Source organism: Hermetia illucens, chromosome 2, assembly GCF_905115235.1.
Source record: "Hermetia illucens chromosome 2, iHerIll2.2.curated.20191125, whole genome shotgun sequence".
Lineage (NCBI taxonomy): Eukaryota > Metazoa > Arthropoda > Insecta > Diptera > Stratiomyidae > Hermetia > Hermetia illucens.
The window spans coordinates 120297488-120321700 of NC_051850.1; the positions used below are offsets into that span (position 1 = coordinate 120297488).

General features: G+C 42.2%; 2 protein-coding genes across 2 annotated transcripts in view; both read left to right on the top strand.

The window, feature by feature from the left end:
• The first annotated feature begins 3891 nt into the window (after positions 1–3891).
• On the top strand, positions 3892–9515 carry LOC119649853 (gustatory receptor for sugar taste 64a-like). The gene is made up of 6 exons (XM_038052209.1): positions 3892–4045; positions 4096–4218; positions 4275–4429; positions 4558–4720; positions 9217–9306; positions 9383–9515. Exons 1-6 carry the CDS (start codon positions 3965–3967, stop codon positions 9464–9466), a joined length of 696 nt encoding a protein of 231 aa, XP_037908137.1. The 5' UTR covers positions 3892–3964; the 3' UTR covers positions 9467–9515.
• Positions 9516–9716: 201 nt separating this feature from the next.
• LOC119648541 (gustatory receptor for sugar taste 64c-like) overlaps positions 9717–24213 on the top strand; it is a 61892-nt gene continuing 47395 nt past the window's right edge. Inside the window, exons 1-9 of the mRNA XM_038050309.1 lie at positions 9717–9795; positions 9852–10043; positions 18143–18303; positions 18417–18539; positions 18597–18751; positions 18809–18971; positions 19039–19128; positions 19194–19269; positions 19668–19849. Of these exons, the coding sequence (XP_037906237.1) occupies positions 9717–9795; positions 9852–10043; positions 18143–18303; positions 18417–18539; positions 18597–18751; positions 18809–18971; positions 19039–19128; positions 19194–19269; positions 19668–19849 (1221 nt within the window). The remainder of the gene's footprint in view (positions 9796–9851; positions 10044–18142; positions 18304–18416; positions 18540–18596; positions 18752–18808; positions 18972–19038; positions 19129–19193; positions 19270–19667; positions 19850–24213) is intronic.

Genomic DNA, 24213 nt, shown 5'->3' on the forward strand with positions numbered 1-24213 from the left:
GATGCGCCGGTAGAAACTTATATGGAGAATAAAAGCAACATAATTGAGGAGACAGTGGGAATGGAGAACGAGTTGGCTTGTGTGCAGCACGAAAATGCGTCGCTCGCGAGGGACGCAGCAAGGAAATACCTATCGAGACATCGGGATCCGCAAACAAAGAGGAAGACTCGGAAAGTGATGCGGCACCTGGGACGCAGACGGCAACAGTACTACGCAGTTCTATTATTGTGGAAAGAGGCATAGTGGAAACTGCTGAAACTGACCAGATGGTTTCGAATATAAGCCAAGTGGGAGCGGAACCAATTATTCTTGCGACAGCCGAAGAGGAAAGTTTTATTAAGGAATGCGCGGCAGTTGTGAAGTGCATGCGTCTCCAAAGTTCCTCCAGAAAAACGTTAGCAAAGTTTGAAAAATGGGCTGATGAAGCTTCAGAAGTTCCTGGATTGAATTTCGTTCTATCAGCGAAAAGCAGAATCAATCGCGCCTCCGATAAGAATACCGCAAGCGCGAAGCGGGTCCCACACAACCCGTTGCAGAGCAAACTGGAAAAAAGCCGTGTTTTCTGTGAAACAGTCAAAGGGCTACCGGCAGCGAAAGCTATGGTTTGTAGCCTAGAATTCACGTCCTCTCTGGAAATCTGAGACCTTAAATGCCTCATAGAAAAGAACGAGGTAGAAGAGGCCATCAAGCGCGATTGTCCGAAGGTAACCAATATCGGGAATGTTGTCACTTCTGCGAATTCCCGAGGTCAAAAGTTGACGAGCAATACGCGAGGAAGCTTCTTAACAGCAGGAAAATCACAATTGGTGCGGTAATATGAAGGATACTAATCCGGGCGGCCCAAAGCAAATGTTATAGATGTTCAGATTATGGACACACGCAGATGCGGTCAGGCAGACCATAAAAAGAATACTTTCAACGGAAATTAGATTTTCATGCAGAGATCGTGGTCCGTCTGATGAGAGCGTTGTGCGCGCTGCGGACTCAGGGCGGTTTCCATTCTTCAGAGTAGAACTGGAAACAGCTAGGATGTGGTTAATATGATCCGCATCTTACAGACAAATATGCACCTGAGTGCAACCGCTAACGAGTTGATCTAGTACTTGTTAGTGAATAGTACTGAAATAAGCTTCATAGCACCCCGGCATATCAGCTACCGCTGCCATCTGGGATCGGAACAGCACAGTGTCTATCTAACACCAAATGAGGCGATGCTGGACTTTCGACGCAGGCTTGGTGCTCTGGAGGACGCTACCTTGGGCAATGACGGGCGGATCCTCGTCGGGAGTGACTTCAATGCCAGGGCATTTGAATGGGGCATTCTGGCGCGCAGACTGTTAGGGAAGCATTTCTTAAGTAACCTTCGCGTCGGAATCACTGGTATTGCTGATAGACGCGTTGGAACTGGTTGACACAAAGTGCGCCATCTCGGTGCTCTTCCTGGAATGTCGCGAAGGTGAACACCGGGAGGTTTTGTCGAAACTCATGGAGCTGTGGGGCCGCGCTGGAGGGTACTGCTGGTGGTGGGTTTGCAACTAACGCAGTCTGAAATTCAGTTATGAACCTCATAACGACGGCCTGCGTAGCTTCCATTGCCTAGGACGCCATCAAGACGTGGCAAGTTTTATATGTATTGTTGGATGGTGGAAATTCAAGAGCTCCGGAAGGAGTGTTAAAAACTTCGCCACTTGACACAACGTCTAAACGACAAGAGCATTATGATGAATCGGGACCCGTGGCAACTCGGTTATAAACTGGTAATCCGAAAAACAGGGGATCAGCGGAAACTCTGTTCACTTAAGGTCGAGCACTTTTACTTTTTCTTTATAAAGGAGTTGGAAGAGGTATCCCAGCATTAGTGTAAAAATTGGTGTTCCAATATTGGCCAGACCTACTGTAAGGCACATTCAACGCTTGCCTGAACGTGGGTATTTTCCCTTCTCATTGGAAGGTGGCGAGGCTTGCGCTGATTATCAAAGGAAAAACGACTTCGGGTTGCCGTCTTCAAACCGACCACTTTGCCACTGCCGGGAAAGTGCTCGAAAAACTTATCAGAACTAGAGTCGTTGAAGCGATGCGCGCTGCCGGACAATTATCCCTACGGCAATTCGGCTTTAGAATATCAACTGTGGATCTAGTTGATGCTGTGATGCATGCTATGGATTCCGTTCGTGCAGAGGCACATAGCCGCAGAGTTCCACGGGTGGTGCTCCTCGTAACGCTTGATGTCAGAAGTGCTTTCAATTCCGTAAGAGGGAAAGACATGCTGGGCACACCAGATAACACTTTCAAATGTTGGGCGATTATCTGAGAAACCATTCCCTGCTCTATGGGACGCCAGAAGGTCAGAGGAGGATGGAGAAGATGAGGGTAGGGGGATCCATTCTAGGGCCGGAACTTTGGAATGCCTGGCGGTTTCCACAGAATTCCGACCCTGCGTCCCATATTGATCGGGGAGCCGATAACCAAGTCAAAACTAACGGTTAAGTTCCTTAGATTGACTCTTGATCGAAGGGTGAGCTGTTTCGAGTAAATCAAAGCAATTTTAGCCTTAAGTCGGCTGTTGTCAAATATTGGGGGCCGTACGTCTAGCAGGCGACGTCTTTTGATGAGCTCATGGAGTCTCCTCTGTTTTAGGACGCAGAAGTATGGGTTAACGCTCTTGGCAAGGAAGCATATCGTAAGTGTCTTCTGCAAGTGCAGTCTTTGCGGGTGATGTCTGGGTATCGCACTGTTTCTGAACTGGCCGCGATGGTGATCACGGAAATGATCCCCGTTGCTCTTCTTGCCCAGGGACATAAATGGGCCAAGGGGCAGATGGATTGCGCGGTTCACCGACAATATATATTAGTGGCTGAACTGAACACACGGTGAGATTGATAATTTCTTTACCCAACTTCTAAGTAGGCTTTTTCAGTCTTACCTGCTTAAGATTGGGTAAGCATGATCTCCAATGATGATGATCTACACAATGACGAAATCTATGAGCGATACCATGACCGTCCGGTTGTGGATAAAATCCGGCTCAATAGGTTACGGTGGGCGGGTCACTTAATCCGTATGGATGAAGATGATCCCACCCGGAAAGTCTATAAGGGCAATATCTATGGTAGGAAAAGAAGACGAGGCAGACCCTGCCTAAGATGGAGCGATGGCGTGGGCCAGGACGCCAGACAGCTTTTAGGGATATCGAATTGGTGGACCTCGGCGCAAAACCGGGATGTCTGGAGTTCCTTATTAAGGCAGGCCTAGACCGGATACCGGTTGTTGCGCCGTTGATGATGATGATGAAGCATGATCTCCTGATTGTGTGTTCTGCAATAGAGTGGTGGAAACACCCATTTTTCTCTTTTGAAAGGTGGGATATCTGAGAGGCACTGAGTAGCGTTGGCGGATGGAGTCGCGTTGCGTATTATGCAAGGTGGAGGGGCCGGATGGTGGCGGTTCCTTCAAGTAACAGATCCCTTCCTCTTCTCCGTTTCCGTTAATGGAATTCCCTGTTTTGAAGGCTTCCCGAGCCTCCCGACTAGCTCTTTAAAAATGGGGACGCGTTTAGTTGGAAGTCTGACGACGTACCGTGCATTCACCTAGCATAGCCAAAAAAATGGTTTTTACTCAAGCCTTTCAGTTGAGCCTTTGGTGAAATCTTTTAGTCCATGGGGTATTCTACTCTGCTCTCTTTGGAGGGTATATAGAAGTGCAATGCAAAGCGATATCTCTCCATAGACTCCTCGATTAAGCAAGTAGCAAATGCCTATCCACTCATCAGACTTTAGTCGTTAATTAAATAACTTTCGATATAGTGAAAGATGGATAGTTGTATTATTAACAGGATAGATGTGATCATTGCCAATGTGTAAAAATTGTGTAATTTATTTCAGTGGAAAACATGTTGTTCTTTACATCCGACGTCTATAATGAATTACAATTCAGGAAAGTATGCAATGCAACAGGATCCTATAGTATGTCAGACTATTTCAGGCATCATTTCGGCTTTATTTTTGTGATAATTCCCTACAATCTACCATTTGGAATTGGGAGCATGGTGAGGAATATGATAGTAAATAATCGTGATTGACACCTTTTCCTTTTTAGGTAGTAAACTTCCTATTCACATTCATGTGGAATTACATGGATTTATTCATAGTCATGGTGAGTTTGGGCTTATCCTCAAGGTTTCAGCAAATCAATCATCGAATAGAGGCTTTGGCTGGAAGGGTAATTTATGGAAGAAACACTGCTTGGATTACATTGACAGATTTGTTATCTATTAGGAGGTTTCGGAAGCCACATGGATGGAAATACGACATCATTTTGTTTTATTGTGTGAATTACTGGAGGCCGTGGACGAAACAATGTCCGGAATAATTTTGTTGTCCAGTATCAACAATTTGTACTTTATATGCTATCAATTGCTGAATATTTTGCAGTAAGTAGCCAATGGAGTTGGATGTGTTATCTTTTTTTACAGCGCTAGAATAGATATAGCTGATTTACTAATTTGAGGCATTATATGCTTTTAGAGTATATGTTAATTTATTTGGCATTTTGTTTCAGGAAATTGCGGTATACAATTAACTATGTCTACTTTTGGTATTCTCTACTTTATTTGGCATCACGAACGACTGGTGTCTTTCTCCATGCCGCATCGATTAACGATGAAGCAGCAAAACCTTTGAAAATACTTCGAGCAGTTCCCAGTCGGAATTGGTGCAGTGAGGTGAGTACCACGAATTACGTTTAAGGGATTTTTAAAGGCGTATGCTCCCTTGCACTTTTTGTAAACTGCGCTGATTAGAAATAGAAATAGAGTGAACAACTTAATTAAGAGTCAATATCCCAACTGAACTCTAATAATAAACATTGTATTTATGAGTTTCGTTGGGAATTAATTATTACTTTCAAGAAAGGAGTACGTTTTACACCGATATCTTTCGGAGAGTCAAAGCCAATCTCGAAATGGCAGACTTGAGTGGTAGTGTGAGTCGTATCAGGCACACGCAGAAAGAAGATCTGGTGTTAGTGCTAAACAAATCCTGCAAGAAGACAGTGGATAATTTATGTTAGCAAGCGGAAGTAAAAGCTCGATAGCAAAAGGTCGTAATCGAGTGTAAGGACCACGACGAGGTATAACCTCCTAATCCTAAGGGCAATAGAAGAAAGTATGATAAAGAGGATGAATAAGGCGCATGGAGTACATATACTGCTATTATTAGTATGCTGGTAAAATCAGCGGGCACGATAAGGGGACTTAGGGACAAGTATCTCTCAAAAGAAGCTTAAGATGCCTAGATTTCGGTTATTTTGCCACAACATGAACCTGTGGATCACGATAGGTCAAAATGGGGCAGGAAATATGGAGAAGATGGCCATCTCATCAACGATTGCACTAGAGTTCCATAATGCATGTTGTCCATTGGGAAAGAGAGAGTGGACGACCGGCACAGCCAGCTCTCGCAAACTAATCGAGATTCGAATGTGGACGCCAGTGAAAGACTCATATGGAAACGGGGCAATACGGGTATTCAGGAGTCGGCTTTTAGGGGCAAACATCAACGACGTACATATCTATAACTGTTAACCCCGTCCTCGTGCAACTTTAATGCAATATGAAAAGACGCTAGAGAGTTTGGTTTTGGACGAGGAAAACCACAATCCTAAAGTTATTGACGGGGATTTCAAGGCGGGGTCCTTGTACTAGGGAAGAGAAGTAAAGAACACCGGGGTCGAATTTTGCTTGAAACCTTTGCGAAGTTATATTTGCCAACGTTGGATGCGTGTGTATCTTCCTAGGCAGAGGGATAGGTTTGCTTGTCGATCTGACTTACCTTAGTACTTAGTTCGTGGGAGCCATGGTTTGGCGGGTGAGTGAACACTACAATCACAGTGACTACCTATTTTTGATTTCCGGCATTAGAAACGTAGCAGACGACAGTCGACTGGGCAATACAAGTGAAAAAATCCGCCCACCACGCCCATGATTTGAAGGGAACGGAACTCGAAACGGTGAGTCAGCTATGTCAGCAGGTAACTGAAACATCCGATTCTGTAATGCTGTGACAGCGTTTCTATCACAGCAGGAAACCAAATTGCTGGTGGAAGCAGAAAATCTTGCTATTAAGTTTATCGTGTTTGCGAGCGAGGAGGCTTTGCCAAAGGATAAGAGGGAAGCGAAAACTTCGGCAGATGGAGAAAGAATCTTAGAACTACCCTTAAGAAAGCCATAGGGGAAAGTAAGAAAGTGCAAAATAATCGTAATTGCCAACGGTTCCACGGGAGGTCTTTTTAATACCTGTGGTGACCGAGGAGGAATTTCGAGAGATCTGTGGACGAATTGGGGATGATAATTCCGAACAAAGCTCCGAAGTTAGCTGCGAAACTTAGACTCGCATAAGCAGTTTTTAATCATGTATTGTGAAAGAAGTATTACTCGCAAAGTGGAAGAGACAGAGGTTCTGTTACCGAAACCTCAGAAACATCCTGGGGCAATCTCTATATATCACCTCATCTGACTTCTAAACACTATGGGAAAGATGTTGGCGAGGGTGGTATACAAAAGGCTGCTTGCGGTCGCTAAGCTACCGGGTGAGATAATTCCAGAAAAGGTCGCTGGACTCATACACTGATCCCGTGTATTGCGGGATTGGTTTAACGAATACCCGGAGAACCGAATTACCACTTAACACCGTTCCTTACGGGACACGGTGGATACGGGAAGTACTTGCATCGCTTCCCCACCACACTCGAGGATTCGGAGCATGTTATGTTTCATTGCCCGAAATTCGCTAATGAAAGGAGGAGATTTAACGACGCCTTTAATGTAGTTATCCGAATGTATAATCTTGTGAATCCTCCCCACCAATAACACTTCACGGTGGTCCCGCGAGGATATCAAGAAGTAGAGTTGGTTTTAGTGTGTGGGAATTCCATACGCTGTTGCAACCTGGCGCAGCAACATTATTTTAAGATTGAAAAATCCATCCATAAACTGATAGTAAGTCATTGCGTTTTTCAGCATGAAATCACCTGAGTCTATTCACTATTAACCCGGTCGAATTTTTAAGTGTATTTTTTTCATTGGTATTGAAAAATTTCGTTTTCGAAAAATGGGAAAAGGAACCATTATCATTCACTATTGTGGTTGGGTTGTTCCTCCAGTTTCAAACCAGTAGCTAACCCTCGGTTGGATAGTGGTCAGAAATTCAATCTATATTCGAAGTGAACCATGAGTTGATACTAATATGGCAGGCACTGACTTTAAATCCCATGGAATTTAATAGCAATTGTATTTCTCACGCAAACAGATCAATTGTGACTATCCGTACTATTGTAAGCACTAGCCTAGAATTTCTTAGGGCCTTCAGAGCTACTACGTGGTAAGTCGAAGTAGAACAGAGTGCATAATTCTCGTTGATAGCAAACACCAAACGTGTTCCAGGCCACCGGCATTCGTCACCGCTCTTGCATTTCTACGTATCTGCTGCATGCTACCCTTCTTAGACCTCGGCAGGTTGCAGGCTTATGTCTATAATGACAGCATCTATAATACGTGGTGCACTATCCGAATTCCAATTCTACTATCCATCAACCAATCCTGATTTTTCCGTTGTTAGGAAGTTTTCTCGCGCATTGCTCGGTAAGTTCCACCACATCGAGCTTTTGACTTCGAAAATTCACAGAGTTTATACCTATCCGGGCATTGGTCACCTCTAGACATTCACGCTTGATGGCCTTTTCAACTTCGGTCTTTTCTATCGAAACCTCTGATTTACCCTGGCACCTGGATTATAGACTTCAAACCGCAAGATTCTCTCCAAGTAGTGCCTTAACCGTCTCAGAGAACGTGCCCTGGCTTGTAGTCTTTCGACCTAATTCGACGAGGCCATCGCCACCCTTCGTTTTTCGAATGAAAGACACTTCTGCTCCATTGCCTTCAGACTTGATCTTATAGCAGATCTCGCTAATGACGCAATGGCTATGGCTTCCGTCGGCTCAGTAAACGGAGTTGGCGGTTTAGGCCTCCTTCGTCTCACCACATTTGCTATTGGTGCCCCACCATTCGTGTCCGCTTTGACTTTACTTAGAATTCGCTCTACAGCGGACTATCTGCGATCTGTTTGACGCTTATTGTGCTCTCAAGGAGAACCTCTGTTGCTTCTAATGTTTGCTCTCTCTGTCCATCATTACCCAGTTTCATCAGCCTGTTTTTCAGGATACTGGGGTTGCCGTCAATGTTCTGCGTGCCACATTCCTTTGCTGCCTCCTTCGTTAAGCAAACGCAACCAACTCTCTCTCCGTGCCTACAATTTTCTCTGTTTTACTATTTTTTTCTCCATGGAAATTGTATCAGCGCATTGGGTGCAAGAGAGCGTCCGCTATAGGAGGAATGGGTGCTCCTTCAGAGGCTAAGCTTCTACCCCAGTTCCCTCACATCTGACTTCTGCTGGGATGACGGGTCAGCGCTCGCTCGGGGCGATATGGTCTACTAATACCGGTTAAAGGCTCTACCCGACCAGATTCCCGAAGGGATGGGCTTTTGATACACCCCAAGACTACCATCTTGCAGAAATAGGCTCGCATCACCACGTCGACGTCGGCAAATATTTGTCGATGTCTCCGGAGACTGCTAGGGGGTCAGAAATGTTTGCACGGGCACTTGCTTTTATCCGAAGCGACTCATTAAGGATCGTTGTAGTAGCTTTTTTCAGCTTGCGTAATATTTCATCAAAGCGGGTAGTTCCCGTTTTCAGTGAAGATTAAGCTTGATGCAAGTATTTTCGTTGTGTTTACATTGATGTCTAGCAGCGGTATCTTAGTAATTAGCGTTTCTGTGAACAGTTGGTTTGGATTTCCACTTGCCGTGTCCCTGTTGCCGGCAATCCTACTCTCTTTTTGTCTTTTGCGTAGAATTGTCCAGTAATAGCAAACAGTAAAGTGGTTGTAAATTTTGGTACTAGGAATACTGGCTTTAGCTCAGCGATACCCATTTTGGAGACCCTTACTTCAGTTGTTCCATCATCATATCGGTTCGAAAGATATCATAAGTCCTTCGATTTTTAAGAAGCTATTTGGTTTTAGGTAGCTTCTATTCTGAATGAAATTCATTCAATTTGACAGACACGTAGGTTTTCTTGTAGTCCTAGTTTTCTTAGTACATTGTATAAAGTACCAATTACCTCCAGGGATATCTATTTATACTCGTGCGTATTTTTTCAGATTGAACGATTCACGGATCAGATTACCACGCAACGTGTTGCATTATCTGGCATGAAATTTTTCTATTTAACCAGGAAATTATTCTTTGGAGTACGTATTAGCATTAAATATTCTGTTGGTTTCCAAATGGCATTTAATAAATATTCGTCAACATATATTTTTCTAGATGGCGGGCACGATAGTCACATATGAACTTGTGTTGCTGCAATTCGACGATCCAAATCCAAATCTTAAGCCTTTGTGTGGATGAAGCCAGAAACACTGGACAACCGTTTCAATAATTTTATAATGAATGTTTTCCTGAAAATGCAGCTTCAACTTATAATTAAATAAAATGTTTAGATGTTGTTACTGTATCTAGTTGTTTGTGACTTTCTCTTGAATGTTAATCCTTACAGAATATCTGAGGTGTATATTTCGCTTCGGTTGATTATTGCTACTTCGGGTAAAGGAAGAGTTCCATATTAGCGCATAGCACAACAGTTTAGTAATTTTAGGGGATGATTTTCAGCAAAAAAGAAAAAAACTACCAAAATCCTAGGCTATGTGACAATTTGTTCCACATAGCAGTCGGTCCAGGTAGTTGTGTGTATCTGAAATAAGTTCCAGGTCGTAAAATCCTTCTTGTTTTGCAGTCATTATTTTTGGGAATCTCTTCGGAATTATGCCCGTCTCGGGAGTGTTATCTAACGATGTCAGCAGAGTGAAGTTTAGATGGTTAACATTGAAGACAGTATTTTCCATCTGTGTGATAGTGCTTGGATCGCTGGAGGTTGCCACAGCCGCTCATCGCACATATAGAAGCGGTTTTAAATTGTATTCTTTTGGTAACTGCATTTTCATGATATTATTGTCTTCTCAATGAAGAGCCATTTGAATTGTTTTACCTCTTATATACACCAGATCCGCGTAATAGAGTGTTTTTTGGACTGTGCGCTGTGGACATAACAAAGTCTAGATCTGGGAAAATTCTGGAACCCAATTTAATGCAAGCATGGGGAGTCGTGCGGGATGCGCATATGGCATGGATGTCTCGCTATGGTTCACTATCTTGTTCGATCGCATAGTGGGGCTACACCACCTAAGATACAGTATTTTAAGTTTCTAACATCATCTACTAATTGTGGACTTAAAGATTCGGGATACGCACGTTACTGAATTACCCACCGGGAGACAGACTTTCCAGATAGGTTCCCGATTGTCCAGACAAAACAAACCCTGAATTAGATATGATCGTTCATAAGAACTTTTCTGTGTAAAAATCCCGTACTGTGTCAGGTGTCGACTTTAACCAAGGAAACTAGCCTGTTAGGATCCTTGTAAAGAAGAGGTAACGGATAGCGGTCTAGAGTTGTTTCAGCATTTAGTTTACGATAATCTCCGCGAGGTCTCCACTGTTCATTTTGTTAAGCAACGATGTGTAAAGGCGAATATCAACAATTAGAAGGACGACAAATAGCCTTTTGTAGCAAACACTCAGACTTTTTTCTCACAATAGCAAGTTCAGTAATATATTATTTCTGAAGAAGAGTGCGAACTTTATATCGATAACCAGAAATAAATAGTGAAAATAGTGGTATATAAACAGATTTAAATTTTCTCCGATGATTAATAGACAAAAGGAGGATCTCTATTCAAACTACAATTTTTTGTTTTGAACGTATATATATATTTCGGGAGCGACATACTTCCTTTCTCAGTACGAAAGCTAGCTAAAGTTACCCTTTTGTCTATCAATTATGATGCCTACAAGCATCAGGCAAAAATCTAATCTCTTTCTCGGATGATTTGGCTGTAGGGTTCCAAATAAGAACCTATAGTGACACACTGCGACTATAAAAGTTGTTGATGTCTACAGACATAGGTAAATATTGGTATTGAGTTGTAACGGAAACGTCTGAGGTTTTTGGGTACCATCAGCACCCAAGGTAATTACATTTATTTGAACTTTGAGATAGCCTGGCGGAGTTTCTAAAGACTACCTCCAGAAGAGCGATTTCACGACTTAGGGCTGGCTCCATTTCTGAATCGAGTACTAGTTCTGGACCTAGTCAGTCTTTCTATTAACCTTGTCAGAATTCCTATTTGTTGCCAAAGCAGAACTGGTTCACTGGCCACGGTATAGTACCGACCTCGTGAACCTCTTTCTTCTGATTTGCTAAATCCTACAAGGAGCTCAAACTGCCTGGGTATTCTTAGAGAGCCTTTACGTCCACTAGTTCACCATTTCTTCTTCTATGGTGCTACAGTCCGATCTCGATCCGTGGTCTCGTCTCGTTCTCGTCTTTGTTCTTCTCAGTTGAGTGACTGCGGGCTCCAATTTTGGAAACCGGGTAGCGTGCAGTTTTCGTTACCCACCGAGTACTCCTATCTATTTCCGGGTTTTCTGGTATGTCTACCTTGCCTTTTGGTTGGAGTGTGGAAATTCTTTCGACGTTCATACGTTCTAAATGGCTAGATCACTGGAGTTTTCAAATCCTAATATGGATGGCAGCTTTGATTCCTCATATAATAGGTATGGTAGGTAACTACTGATACCTATTAGTGACTGTTCCGAGGAGCGCAATCAACGTTGCGGTGGGCCGTTTTGATGCCACAAGCTTCTGAGACCGTGAGTGCTGTGGGAAAACCAAAGCGAATAGGTAGAACTCACTGTTGTATTTCACTCGCCATTTACCCTTGCTAGGCTTAAGATTCTCCTTAGGATTCGGCCTGGCTCATCGTTCACGTCTCGCTGCAATAATATAGGACACGCCGAAGCAACGTTTTATTTATTGTGAACTAAGTATACTTTAATTTTTCAGAATTGCCAGTACGAGATAAAATGTTTTTGCTCACGAGTATGAACTTATTATTTTGTCCAGCTAGTTAGAGGCTTAGTTAGAAAAACCAAAAAATGAAATAAAATGCCGAAAAAAATGGTCCAAACTAGAACTAACTGAGGAAGAGGTCAACTTAAAACTAAAGTCAACTAGTCCTGGAAATTTTTTCGGTATTTTAGGAAAATTTTGTTTTTTTCTGGCTTTTCTAATATGATCCGCCTGCTTCCGTCTGTTTCGTGGTTGTTCTTTTTGAGAGTTATTCGAAGATGTAATCGCTTAGTATCTTTTTTGTCACATTGGTATGATTATATAATCTATCCAATGGGCCTAGTACTTATAACACCTGAATTGGGAGATATACTTTTTGCCATTCCAGTGTAGATTCGTAGCTACTATCTTCGTATAGGATTTGACTTTAGCTACGTTTTGAAGATCCTAGTAAAGGACAGGCTTCGGCGCATGAAGAGCTGAAGTTTTGCTTCGGTCTACCCTGTAGTCCACTATTTGACCCCGTTATTACCTTTTTTTCAAATCAAAGACGGATGTAAGCGGAAAACGGCAGATTATCTAAGTTTGTTTCTTGTGTCATTCGATAGGGAAGTCTATTCCTCAAAATCGGGAAAGCCCCGATTCAGGACGCCCGCACTCGTCCTCCACTGTTTTGCGCGAAGTGCTCTTGGGCGACACACTCGTCGGCTATCTTAGGAGAGTAAGTTCCGCAGCATGGCGTAGTCAGTATAATGTAAGTCCACTGGCGGTGGGGTCCTAATTGCAATTAAGCATCTATTCCGCTTTGAACCCGTCTTCTCCTCCTCTGGCGCTTTTTATGATACCCCCAACTTTCTTTCATCCATTGTATCTTGTGTATAAGTCGCCTGTGCTCTTACCAGTATGAAGAATTGTTTGACAATTTGGTTGAACTCCTTACTCTCCAATCCGAGATTAAGCAGGTTCTACAGCCCGCTACAGCTTGACTCCTTTCGCTCTGCCTTCTTCCTTAGTTTTAAACGAAAATTAAGCCACATAACTGCTTTTCCTTCTGAGGAAAATATTTAGTTAGGAATTTATTTTAAAATTTTATTTAAAATTTAAATAAATAAATGGTGGGATCATTTTTAATTTGTTACTCCCATATAACAACATTGAAAGAACATTGGCAGAGAACACTATCAGCTTGCTCTTGGTAATAAGGTAACTGCGTTTCCAAATTTTAGACAAAGCAGAGAAAACGGATCCGGCGTTTCAGTCTGATCCTACCTGCGTCCTTTTCCAAATACAGAGGTCAAAGTTCAAAGTTCATGACCGGTAGGAGAGCCAACAAATTAGTGGAGTCGAGGTATTTTAAAAAATGTCATGGTCCATTGAACCCCTTCAGTCCCTCCGGGCTAGGTAGCATAAAGAACGGCACCGATAATAAGAATAAATAATATGGGTCATAAGATTTAACCCTGGCGGACTGCGACTTTGACCTGAAATTCTTCTGAGAATCGTGTTTGTGGTAACTAATAGAGATGGAAATTTGTGGGCTAACCACTTGGAAATTTTCAAAAATTTCTGCCAATAGAACGTCAACAATGCTTCGAGTATGGACTGACCTCATGGCTAATTGGCTAATGGCTGATTAGAACTTGTTCGGGGATGTGACGGGGAGACATGGTTTTGGTGGCCGTAACAACAGCGGTGAACTTTCACCGCCTTGTCATCGACGGCACACTCTTCGAACATAGGCCTTGGCACAAGTTGAGTTGGGACTACCGGCTAGGAACATGTGATCAAATTGGCCATATTGCGATCAGCAGTAGATTTAGGAGTTGTTTTTTGAATTACCGATTAACTGATGGTCGGTTACCACGCACCATGCGGCTCTCGTCCAGCGACGGGTAAACTTTCTTGTTGTATAAACAACAAGACCGAGAATACTAGTAAGCATTGGGTCACTACATATCTGCTTTTGTTTAGTGCGGATGAAGCTGTCAAATTACAAGACCATCCTGACAGTTGAAACGGGAAAGCGATGAACGTAAGTAGCCGAGAACTCTGTTGATGGCTGCAAGAGAGTGCAGCGTAGTTTAGCAAAAGGATTTTTACTATTGTATTGGCAAGCGAAATATAAACTATCGCAAATAACAACGATTTTGCCACTGTATACCGCATCATGAAAGAGCTTCCAGATGGTCGTAAGCATTTCGATAGTCATGGGAGGATGTTAATGTCTTATCGTTCTTTATGTTGGCTTGGTTAAGAAACGTGAAGGGGTGCAATGCACTATGTCATCTTTCTTCAAATATAGGCTAGGCTGCTGATATCTGGTTGCTTCCTCGCCGAAACGTGGACCTTGACCAAGTGTTCCAGTATTTGAAAAAGGAGTCAAGCAAGGTTGAACTGAAGCTAAATACCAAAAAATAACAAATAATAAATTCTATTAAGGGAAGTTGCCTTGCGTGTTGGAAGAACTATTGCGCCCCTTTTACTGGTTATAAAGTACTTATTAATTATAGTATGTGAAGCAAGTGTATAACCGACAGGAGTTTTAATATATTCCCTACTTCCAAGTATTTCAATTTGGCATCCGGTGTTAAGTATTCCAACAGGTGCCTCAATCTACTTTGCACTACAAGCGCCGCACACCCTCCCAGAATGTGTTTCGTCAGTATTTACAAAGAATACGCAGACAGTTTCCATAGATATCCCTAGTTCCCCTAGGTGATAGTTTAGTCGACAGTGACCATTGGGTACTGCCGGTATGATCCGCGGGCTCTCTCTCTCTCTCTCTTGGTGAGGTTTAAACAATTTTTTAAGCTCTGGGGTTCCTATCTCCCCATGAGCCCCCCGGATTGTTCCATTCCTGGTAAACCCCTCTTCATTTTTAAACGTTGTAGAGGCGTCATGCTCCCTCCCTTCAGGCTACTCAACATGGCCTGGAACCCTGAGTATCCAGATCTTAGTATGTGTTCCATATCTCAAGATATTTCCATACAAGTTTGGAATTCGCCTGGTAGGACCTAAGTGGCTTGATCGCCGCTTGGTTGTCAGTCAGAAAAGCAATGTTCTCCCTTCTATTTTTCGCTAATCGCGTATATTTCCACCTGGAATATACTTGTGTGTTTACCCATTGGTTCAGTACATTTCCCTTGGATTAATGACCCAGGCGCCGCTAAACTATTGCGTCTTATTGCGATTATATTGAAAGTAGTATCTTCGGGGTGAATCCCAATTTTTTTTTATTGCTATGGATTTTCAAGTCATCAGACCTCTTGTAGCTCTCCGACATATGTTCCCAACATGCGTCTTCAGAGCTATTTTCGTTCTAGGGTAATTTCCAAATATTTGACCTCTGTTTCTCATTTTACCTTCGCGCCATGTAATCTTATGGTTCGCAAGTGAAGAAACTTACGTTTCTTGGTGAATGGGATTATGGTGACTTTGCTGGACTGATGAGCTGCCCGCCTTCCTACATCAGACACTAAAAATTCTTAGTCCAGTTTCGTATCTATCACATAGTGTGTCTCCATATTAGCCCCTACAATATCGTCAGCGTAACCTGGAGTTGTTGGGTATTCCGGAAGAAAACAAAAGGCGTGCGTATTTTTTGAATTTGGCATCTAGCTCATAAAAGAGGGGTCCGTGGATCAGAAACTGAAAAAGAAAGTTTCTTTCTAATTGGTTCGGTCCGCCATCAAGCGGTCCGCAGCGTCTGTTGAATTGCCTCTGCCCTGGATGAAAAAATTATTACTGAAAATAAATTCAAGTAGGTACCTCTTCGAACATTGACCCAGCTTCCCCTGACTTCGTGATGTGCGTTGGCATCGCAGTCTAGGAGAAGTGGTAGCGCTTTTCTCTCACAGAACTTCACCAGTCTATTGAGTAGCTCCTGTGTAATCCGGATGTTGTCTTCTGGAAAGCATTCCGATGCCAAGGCCTGAACGTACCTCGGCTTATAGTGAAACTCTAATAGTCAAAAGGTTTGCAGTCAGGAACTGTGAAAGACAAATATATTTTAAATTCGGTGTAAGAATGGTTCAAGCTCTTGGCTTGTGGTACTTTGCTCTGAAATCAATGCAGATGCAGCGTGGTGGCTCTTTTCTTGGGTTTTTTAGTGCTGGCCGTCGGCTTCTTTTAGTGTTCGAACCTCCTCCTCCGGCGTGGGGTTTTTCAGCATATTGAGCCTCAAGGTGACACTCCTAGAAGATTTAGGTCAAGGTCATTCAGCTTTTCCTCTTCTGTAGGTGGTAACTCCACTTCCGTGCTGAGTCCTGCTCTTTCAACCTTTATGGCCTCCGCAATTCCTTCAGAAACATCGGTAGGTTTCCACCTGATATTTCCTCTGAGGTATCTTTTTCGGCTTTTTCCAAATCTACAGTTGATAAGCCAGGTTCGTTGTTTGATTGCCTCCAGGGATCGGTCATCTACTCCCGTGCGCAGTCCGCCCTTGTCCTTCAATTTGCTTTTGGCTGCCAATAATCGCGCAAGTAGGTTATCATTTTGATCAACTAGTGGGTCCTTAAGACCCTCCGTCTTCAGTCCTGCGGCTTAAGGAAGATATACGGCAACCACTTGTACTCCTGGTATATCATCCACAGCACATGTCGATGAGGGACTATGATGCTAAGCTGTTTCGCAGTCCACCAATGTATGAACTCGTTGAAAGCGTATACCGGTGAACTCGAGTTTCGCAATCCATTCCTTCAATATTTTCCTGCTTCTCACGAGTGAGTATTTGTTCCAGAAATGTTTTCGTCAGTATGACCAGTCGAATGTCCATGATCAGTCAGATAAGTTAATGTCGGGCCGCCTGATTTCTGCCTTCATCCCTGACCTACCCGGGATTTTTTTCTCTTGGATATGGATTTTTTGGGAGCATCCCCTCTGTGCCATTGCCATCCGTAGAACGGTAGCGCCAAGTGTACTCACTTAGGCGTGCTCGCATTCAAAGAGAGGTAGGTCAGCTCCCAGAGAGCTATACTTTTCGTCAGACTATTCTGTGGTCCACTGCTAGATTTGAAAAAAGGAGGCAAGAACGGTTGAACTGAAAATAGATACCAACAAAACCAATGTTCTCAGATCAATTTGTATATCAACGAAGTGTTGTTTCTGCCGACGGTGGCACTGAATTTAAAGTTGTTCTACGGTTGACCGACACTTACGTCAATTTAAAACTTTTCCGTGAGAAAACGCGCGAGAACCTCGCTTTGTGCTGCTATATGGGTGTAGTACGTGGAAAGTGACTTCCACTGTTACTCAAAACTCCAGCTTTCATCAATTCATGTTTGTGTCATGTGTAACCAATGAAAGACTTCTTTCGTCCATGGATCAGATACCCGTGGAGGTGTTGACGAGAAGGTTGATGTGGCAGTGGACGGAGTGCATAGTAAGAGACCACTTTGTTGCGGGTTATGCCATGTACTGATATCCACTATCACGGGATTGCCGACTAGCGTGGGTGTGTTTCGCATCCATACTTAGAGGTTTATGGCTGCTATATTTCATTGTTGGGAATAGGGTCATAAGGTTTTGAAATCTTAGGTATGCGATTCGAGGATTAATCTGAGTTTGCTTCTCCTTTCGGAACATTGGGGGTGCTATTTATTGATAGTGATGATTTGAAACAACGACATCCAGTTGGGTTCGGCGAATTGGAAACAGAAAAGGTTAACTTACCTTTGGATTTATAAAGGAAGCTACCGGCGGGGGCGTTTGAATTCACAAGGGCTTGGGGGACGTGTTAAGTGTTTTTAAGAAGCGATTAAAGTAAAATGATCATAGAAATTCTTTAATGACTTGGTTTAAGTTGAATATTTCACTATCAAACTGGTAGCATATGAATAACGTTCGGAACTTTCCAGCGCCATTTAGTTTCTTTCTTATTTGCGAGATTGGGATTCTCTTATTTTTTCGACTTGCGACAAAATGGTCTGATATTATTCAAGCTTGGCAGAAAACGGAGGAAATATTTTTTCAAAATGCATACAGGGTCCACATTAGGACAATTCTGAAACATAAGGTTAGAATAGTGGCTACAGTTTTCTTCATGGCTGCCTTCGGTAATAATAATGTGTAATATAATAGCGTATGGAATATGGTTTCATATTACTTTCAATTGTTAGGTGAACATATACTTTACCTAAATGGTGCCTTTACAAATAGCAAACTGCAAATTGAGAAATGCAATTTCACGTTTGGAATCGTCGAAAATATGTATAGGCGGGAGCGAGCTCACTATTTTGATTTGGTTTACTTCGAAATATGGATGACCCCAATCGTTGCCGTAAGTATAAATTCTTGATGCAAAAGCCATAAATAAAGGATTCAAAAGGTTTATTATTGTGCTGATCTAAGTAGATCTAATGACATATAAATACTAGTAATATACTTTTGCAGTGGTTGCAATTGTCCTTGACCATGTGCTGGACTTTCATCGACACCTTCATATCAGTAAGCAGCATCACAATTGCATTCAAGTTCAAACTGATAACAGAAAGATTGCAAGTCACCAAAACAAAGGTTGCAAAATGTTTGAACCTATTCATACATCAAGATTTAATACTGATCCATTTTTAGGTGATGCCGCAGTCATTTTGGATGGATATCCGGCATGATTACGCCAAGCAAACCGATTTGGTTTTCTATTTGGATGATCAATTTTCCGCGATCATCTTGCTGGCTTGCACTAATGGCTTATATGTTACATGCCTCCAATTGTTCAATATCTCTATGTAATATGCATAGATTAGGCTCGAATGAATCATAAGATAAATTTGTTTATATCCTAGGGAAAGGCCAAGTACTATGGACCAAATATTTTCATGGTTTTCGTTGGTTTTTTTGATATCGAGGACACTAGCCATGTTATTTTTTGCTTCAACCATCCACGATGCATCGAAGGAACCGCTGGCTATATTGCGTGATATACCCACCAAGTACTGGACATTGGAGGTAGGATTGCAATTTCAATTTCAACTTTTTTCCTCTCTAAAAGTGCTAAAAACATACAAATATGTAGGTTCAGCGATTTGCAAGCGAAATTAGCCACCAAACCATCGCTTTTTCGGGGAAACAATTCTTCTTCATAACGAGGAAGCTAATTTTTGCTGTAAGTATAAAGTTTTGAATTTAGAACATTAAAATAATTTTGGATGCTCTCGTATCTGGCGAAAGATGATCGGAACAGTGGTTACATACGAACTAGTACTTTTGGACCGCATCGATGAATATTCAGATATTACTGATTTTTGTCAAATATATGGAAAAATATAAAAATATGTGTTGGATTTTGGTTCTCTACACTACGCTAGTATGTACTAAATAATTGAACAATTAGAAGGGGCGATATAAGTATTTCAGACCAATGCTAGCAGCCATTGGTGAGCTGCGTTATGAAATTGATTCATGCATTAGCACAACCAGGATGAAGTGAATGATTTATAAACGAATACTTTAAATGCCAAATTTTCAGAAGTGTCGTTCGCTCTGTCACCCTCTATGGTTCTAAATGTTGGTCGACTGTAAAAGACAATGACCGGCGTCTCGCGGTACTCGAGACGAAAATATTGCGTTGGACCACTGGCAGAACACGTTATGATTACATGCTAAATAAGGATATCCTCGATCGTTATGGGGTTACCCCGACAGTGGAAAAATTGCGAGGGACGCCGGATTTCGGTGATATGGTCACGAAATCTGCGCTAACGGGAACACTCGTGAATAAGAAGGTCGATGGGAAACGACCAAAAGGTCGGGCGAAACAATGGTTGTATGATACACTAGATGGTGATTTGCAAGCCTCCCAACTCGATTCAGATAAGATCTTTGAGGTCGGGCCTTTACCAAATGGGACAACCCGGGCAGCGGGCAAGTAGTGGACTGTAGAATAAACTTTCTTCTTTTTCTTTAGCCTTTGTCCCGCTTACAAGCCAGGTCGACTAGTCGTCATCGGTTGCGCCATTTTTTCTATCAAAGACCTCCACCAGCAGCGATACCAATGGATGTGGTCTGTATCTTCTTAAATGTATCCTTAACAATCAGCTACAAATGCATAATGTATGGAACACGCCAACATTTGGCAACAGTGCCAAAACGTAACTTCAGGGAAAATTCTGATAAACGGGCTGGTCAAGAATTAAAGAGATTCGGATGATGCCTCTATGTCGGATCACAGAATCAGAGCGAAAATCGAGGTAACTCGGAATTAGAAAGAATAGTTAGGAATCCCAGGCGAATAGATTGAGACTCCTATACAAGTCTGAGTGTGCGGTAACATCTGGAGCGAAATAAAGCTGGAAATTGTGATGCACAATCTCAATAGGGTCGCTATTGGCGCACTTGGGTCCAGTTGTCTGAATAAGATAATCATGCCATCAAGGGATGTACCCTGGCGGAACCGAGACCTAACCAGAATGAAGCGGGATGCGAAAACTCTTCAACCTGGTGAAACAAACCTGGGCAAAGCAACACGCCTAAGGCAGGGCAATATCTTCTGTCCGTTTGAAGAAAGAGAATGGGGTATTTTCATCTTTTGCTCAGAATTGTTTTCCTGGGATTCTACCACATGGCGGAAGACAACAACACACTGCCTGACATCACAGCAACATATAGAGGGGGAAAAGACAAATTGCAAACTCGTAAAAGAGATATGCTCGAAAGTTAGAGTAAATGGGCAGTGTGAACTTTTAAAGCACTGGAATCACCCGAAGTAGATTGCATTTTTCTAGCACTCCTTCCGATAGGCCTAGAAACAATCGTAGGATCTCCCCTAAGAGTGGTAAGGCGTAGCCCTTGGGATACACTAACTTTATTTCGAAAGCGGGTAAAAACGATCTTTTTTAATCCGGACCTTTCACATCAATTTGCTTAATATCGTTCGTATTGAAAACGGTAGAGAAGGTCATAGACAGTTATATTAGAGCTGCCATGAAACAGATAAAGGATGTCCTAGGGGATTCCATAGAAACCAAAGAAATAGCGCAATGTGCTTTTTTGGACATTGAAGGAGCATTCGACATCGTATGCACAGATACGAGATTTCCTTGTCTGCATAGGGGTGGGAGTCACCCCATTCTAATCTGCAAGGGTAAATATGAGGATGCTTTATGAGACAGTTTTCAAACAGGACTACGATCCACTAGCACCTGGCGCAGGAAGGACATGGCATGGAGGTGAAATATATCACACTAGATCAAATATGTCACACTAGATCAAAAACCACTCTGCAAAACGCATGTTGAAAAGATCTGTCGGAAAGCTATAAGGACTTTGATTGCTTGCAGGTCCTTAGGAGACAAAAATTGGTGTGCACGGAAAATGCTGCACTGGATATATACTGTAGTAGTAAAGCCAATGATTATCAAGGGGGCGGTGATTTGGGTAGACAGAAATGAACGCTAGTAGCACGAGCAAGCACTTGTCCAAAGTAGGTCGAGGCTCCGGGGAGAATACTTGATCACAGGTCATTAATTGGTATACTATTGACAGTAAAGGGGTGAAAGTTCTCGTGGGACACAGTGCGACTTCCCTCAGTGGTATTAATGTTATAGCGTAGCAGCTCGCTCCTTTAAACCCATGATGCTATTATCGGTTTAGGCTAAATGTGCGGTAGATCATACAACCATTTCACAGTCCATTCCAAGGAGCAACAACAATTTCGATCGGACAAACAAATGCAAATGTATAATCTGATATAGCAGGCTTTGTGCGTGGGCAAAGTAATCCTTGAAACGCAAACTAGTGAAATGAAGACTCCTCTTCATTTAATAGTAAACAGCCTCAGTCTTATGGTTCTCTCTTCTCGCTTTCGATCGATTTGCCCACTTTTTTCCCTAACTTTCAAATTCTTATAATTCTTCTCTTCTTCTTCAACTCCTCCATCAGAACAAAGCCAGCCAAACTCCATTCCCCGATCAGAGCAAGCAGCCATATTTTCCATGATCCGCCCACCACGCATACCCACAATTCCCGTAAGGTTTGCTGTTTTAGCAGCAATAATTATGTACATACATAACGTTTCGCATGAGCCTGAGACAAACGCTAAAAATTCATTTGCTGATATGTATCATGGACATGTATGTCCGAATCGTGCAATGCATGCTGCTAGATACAATTAAAATTCGAGAAGGAACAAAAAACTGAGGAAAGAAAAGATGATTCCCGGAAAGTAGTATTTGTTTAATAAGGAAAATTGAAGCCAAAAAAGAAAACCGTTTTTTTTTATTTCACCTAAAAGACTGGCTACCAAACTAACTCCAATAAGTCGGGAAACCGGAAGCTGGACGCCTCAGGTATGAAAGCTTTTGTGTATTTCTTAGTACGTAGCACGTAATATATCCATATATTATGTGAGAGTATCCACTTTCGGGTGATATTGACATTCATAGTCTTCAATTTTCAAAGAAGCAACAAATTTGAGGTATTATAATTTTGTTAGTAATAGTGCGATTTCCACCAAACTTGGTAAGATCATGCTCTCTATTATAGCCTATATCACTGCAATATTTCATGGTACTAGGATGAACTTAAGGGGGGTTTCTAACCAGTTACAAAAAATTGTAGTAATATACTATTATTAACTTTATTTAAACCGATATCGGCATGGAACGTATTTCGGAGTCCAGGCACCATATAATGGCAGGCTCCTGATTTTTTTCAGATTTTTCGGTTTGAGAATGGCCCCCTTAAAGAAGTGTTCACTTTCAACCCCCGCGCTCCCCACCCTTCCAACGAATGTCAAAACTAAGACCGGCTTCGAAAAGTACTAACCGGGACCTTTAATTTGATAGCCCACATGACCATATTTAATGAAAAAAAGTTTACACCCCCCTTTTTGCATGTATGGGGACGCCCCTTAAATTCGACGCAAAAGGATGTAATTCACTGTATGCGTGAGCGTTCACAGTTCCCACCTTTCTACCAAATTTGGTGTCAATCCCTATAACCGTCTCCGAGAAAAATGCGTGTGACGGACAGGCAGACAGACAGGCAGACAGACAGACAGACAGACAGACGGACAGACAGACAGACAGACATAAAAGGGCTTGGGAGAATTAGATTCTTCTTGAATGGAATTTTAATATTTCATTCGAATGTCAATTATTCTCGTTAATTATGACGCCAGCATCTTTTTAAGGTTTTGTGTAAACACAAAACCTTATTAAAATCGGTTTATGTCTGTCCGTCTTTCTGTCTGTCTGTCTGTCTGTCTGTCCGTCACACGCATTTTTCTCGGAGACGATTATAGCGATTGACACCAAATTTGGTAGAAGGGTGGGAACTGTGAACGCTCACGCATATAGTGAGTTACATCCTTTTACGACGAATTTAAGGGGGGGTCCCCATACATGCAAAAGGGGGGTGTAAATTTTTATTTCATGAAATATAGTCATGTGGGGTATCAAATTAAAGGTCTCGCTTAGTTCTTTTCGAAGCCAGTCTTAGTTTTGACTTCTGTTGAAAAGGTGGGGAGTGCGGGGGGTTGAAAGTGGTCATTTTTTTAACGAACCCATTCTCAAAAACTACCCAACCAAAAAACTGAAAAAAATCAAAGGGCTGCCACTATATGGTCCCTAGGCTCCGAAATACCCTGCATACCGATAGTTGTTCAAATAAAGTTAATAATAGTACATTACTATAATTTTTAGTAATTGACAGGAAAACCCCCCTTAGGTTCACTCTAGAATCACAGAATTTTGCATCAATGTAGGCTACAGTATAGAGCATGATCCTGCCAAATTTGGTGAAAATCGCACTATTACTAACAAAGTTATACTAGGTCAAACTGTCGCTCCTCTGCAAATTGAAGACTATGAATATCAATATCACTTGAAAGTGGCTATTTTCACATAATATATGCATATTTAACGTGCTGCATGCTAATGGGACAAATGCACACTCAAATCTCTTTATAAAAGAAATACATAAAACCTTTCATACCTGAAGCATCTAGCTTCCGGTTTCCTGACTTGTTTGTATGGCTTAGGATGCTGTTAATTAGCACGAAATTGATAAGTTTGAACTTCCATAATTTTGACACTAATAGTTGGATTTTCATGAAACTTGGCATGTGTATGCCCGAGACTGTGCTCTATGTCGGTGTAAAATTAGGGCAATTAGGGGAATTTTTTAGTCAATTTCTAAAAGTTGATAATCTACTATTAGTAAATTTATTTGAGCAAATATTGGAATGGAC

Bases quoted from the DNA above. Each gene is read 5' to 3' on its own strand.
- LOC119649853 (XM_038052209.1), top strand. From the start codon at position 3,965: ATGTCAGACTATTTCAGGCATCATTTCGGCTTTATTTTTGTGATAATT. The intron at 4,046-4,095 runs GTGAGGAATATG...TTTCCTTTTTAG, and splicing joins CATTTGGAATTGGGAGCATG to GTAGTAAACTTCCTATTCAC. The intron at 4,721-9,216 runs GTGAGTACCACG...GTATTTTTTCAG, and splicing joins GTCGGAATTGGTGCAGTGAG to ATTGAACGATTCACGGATCA.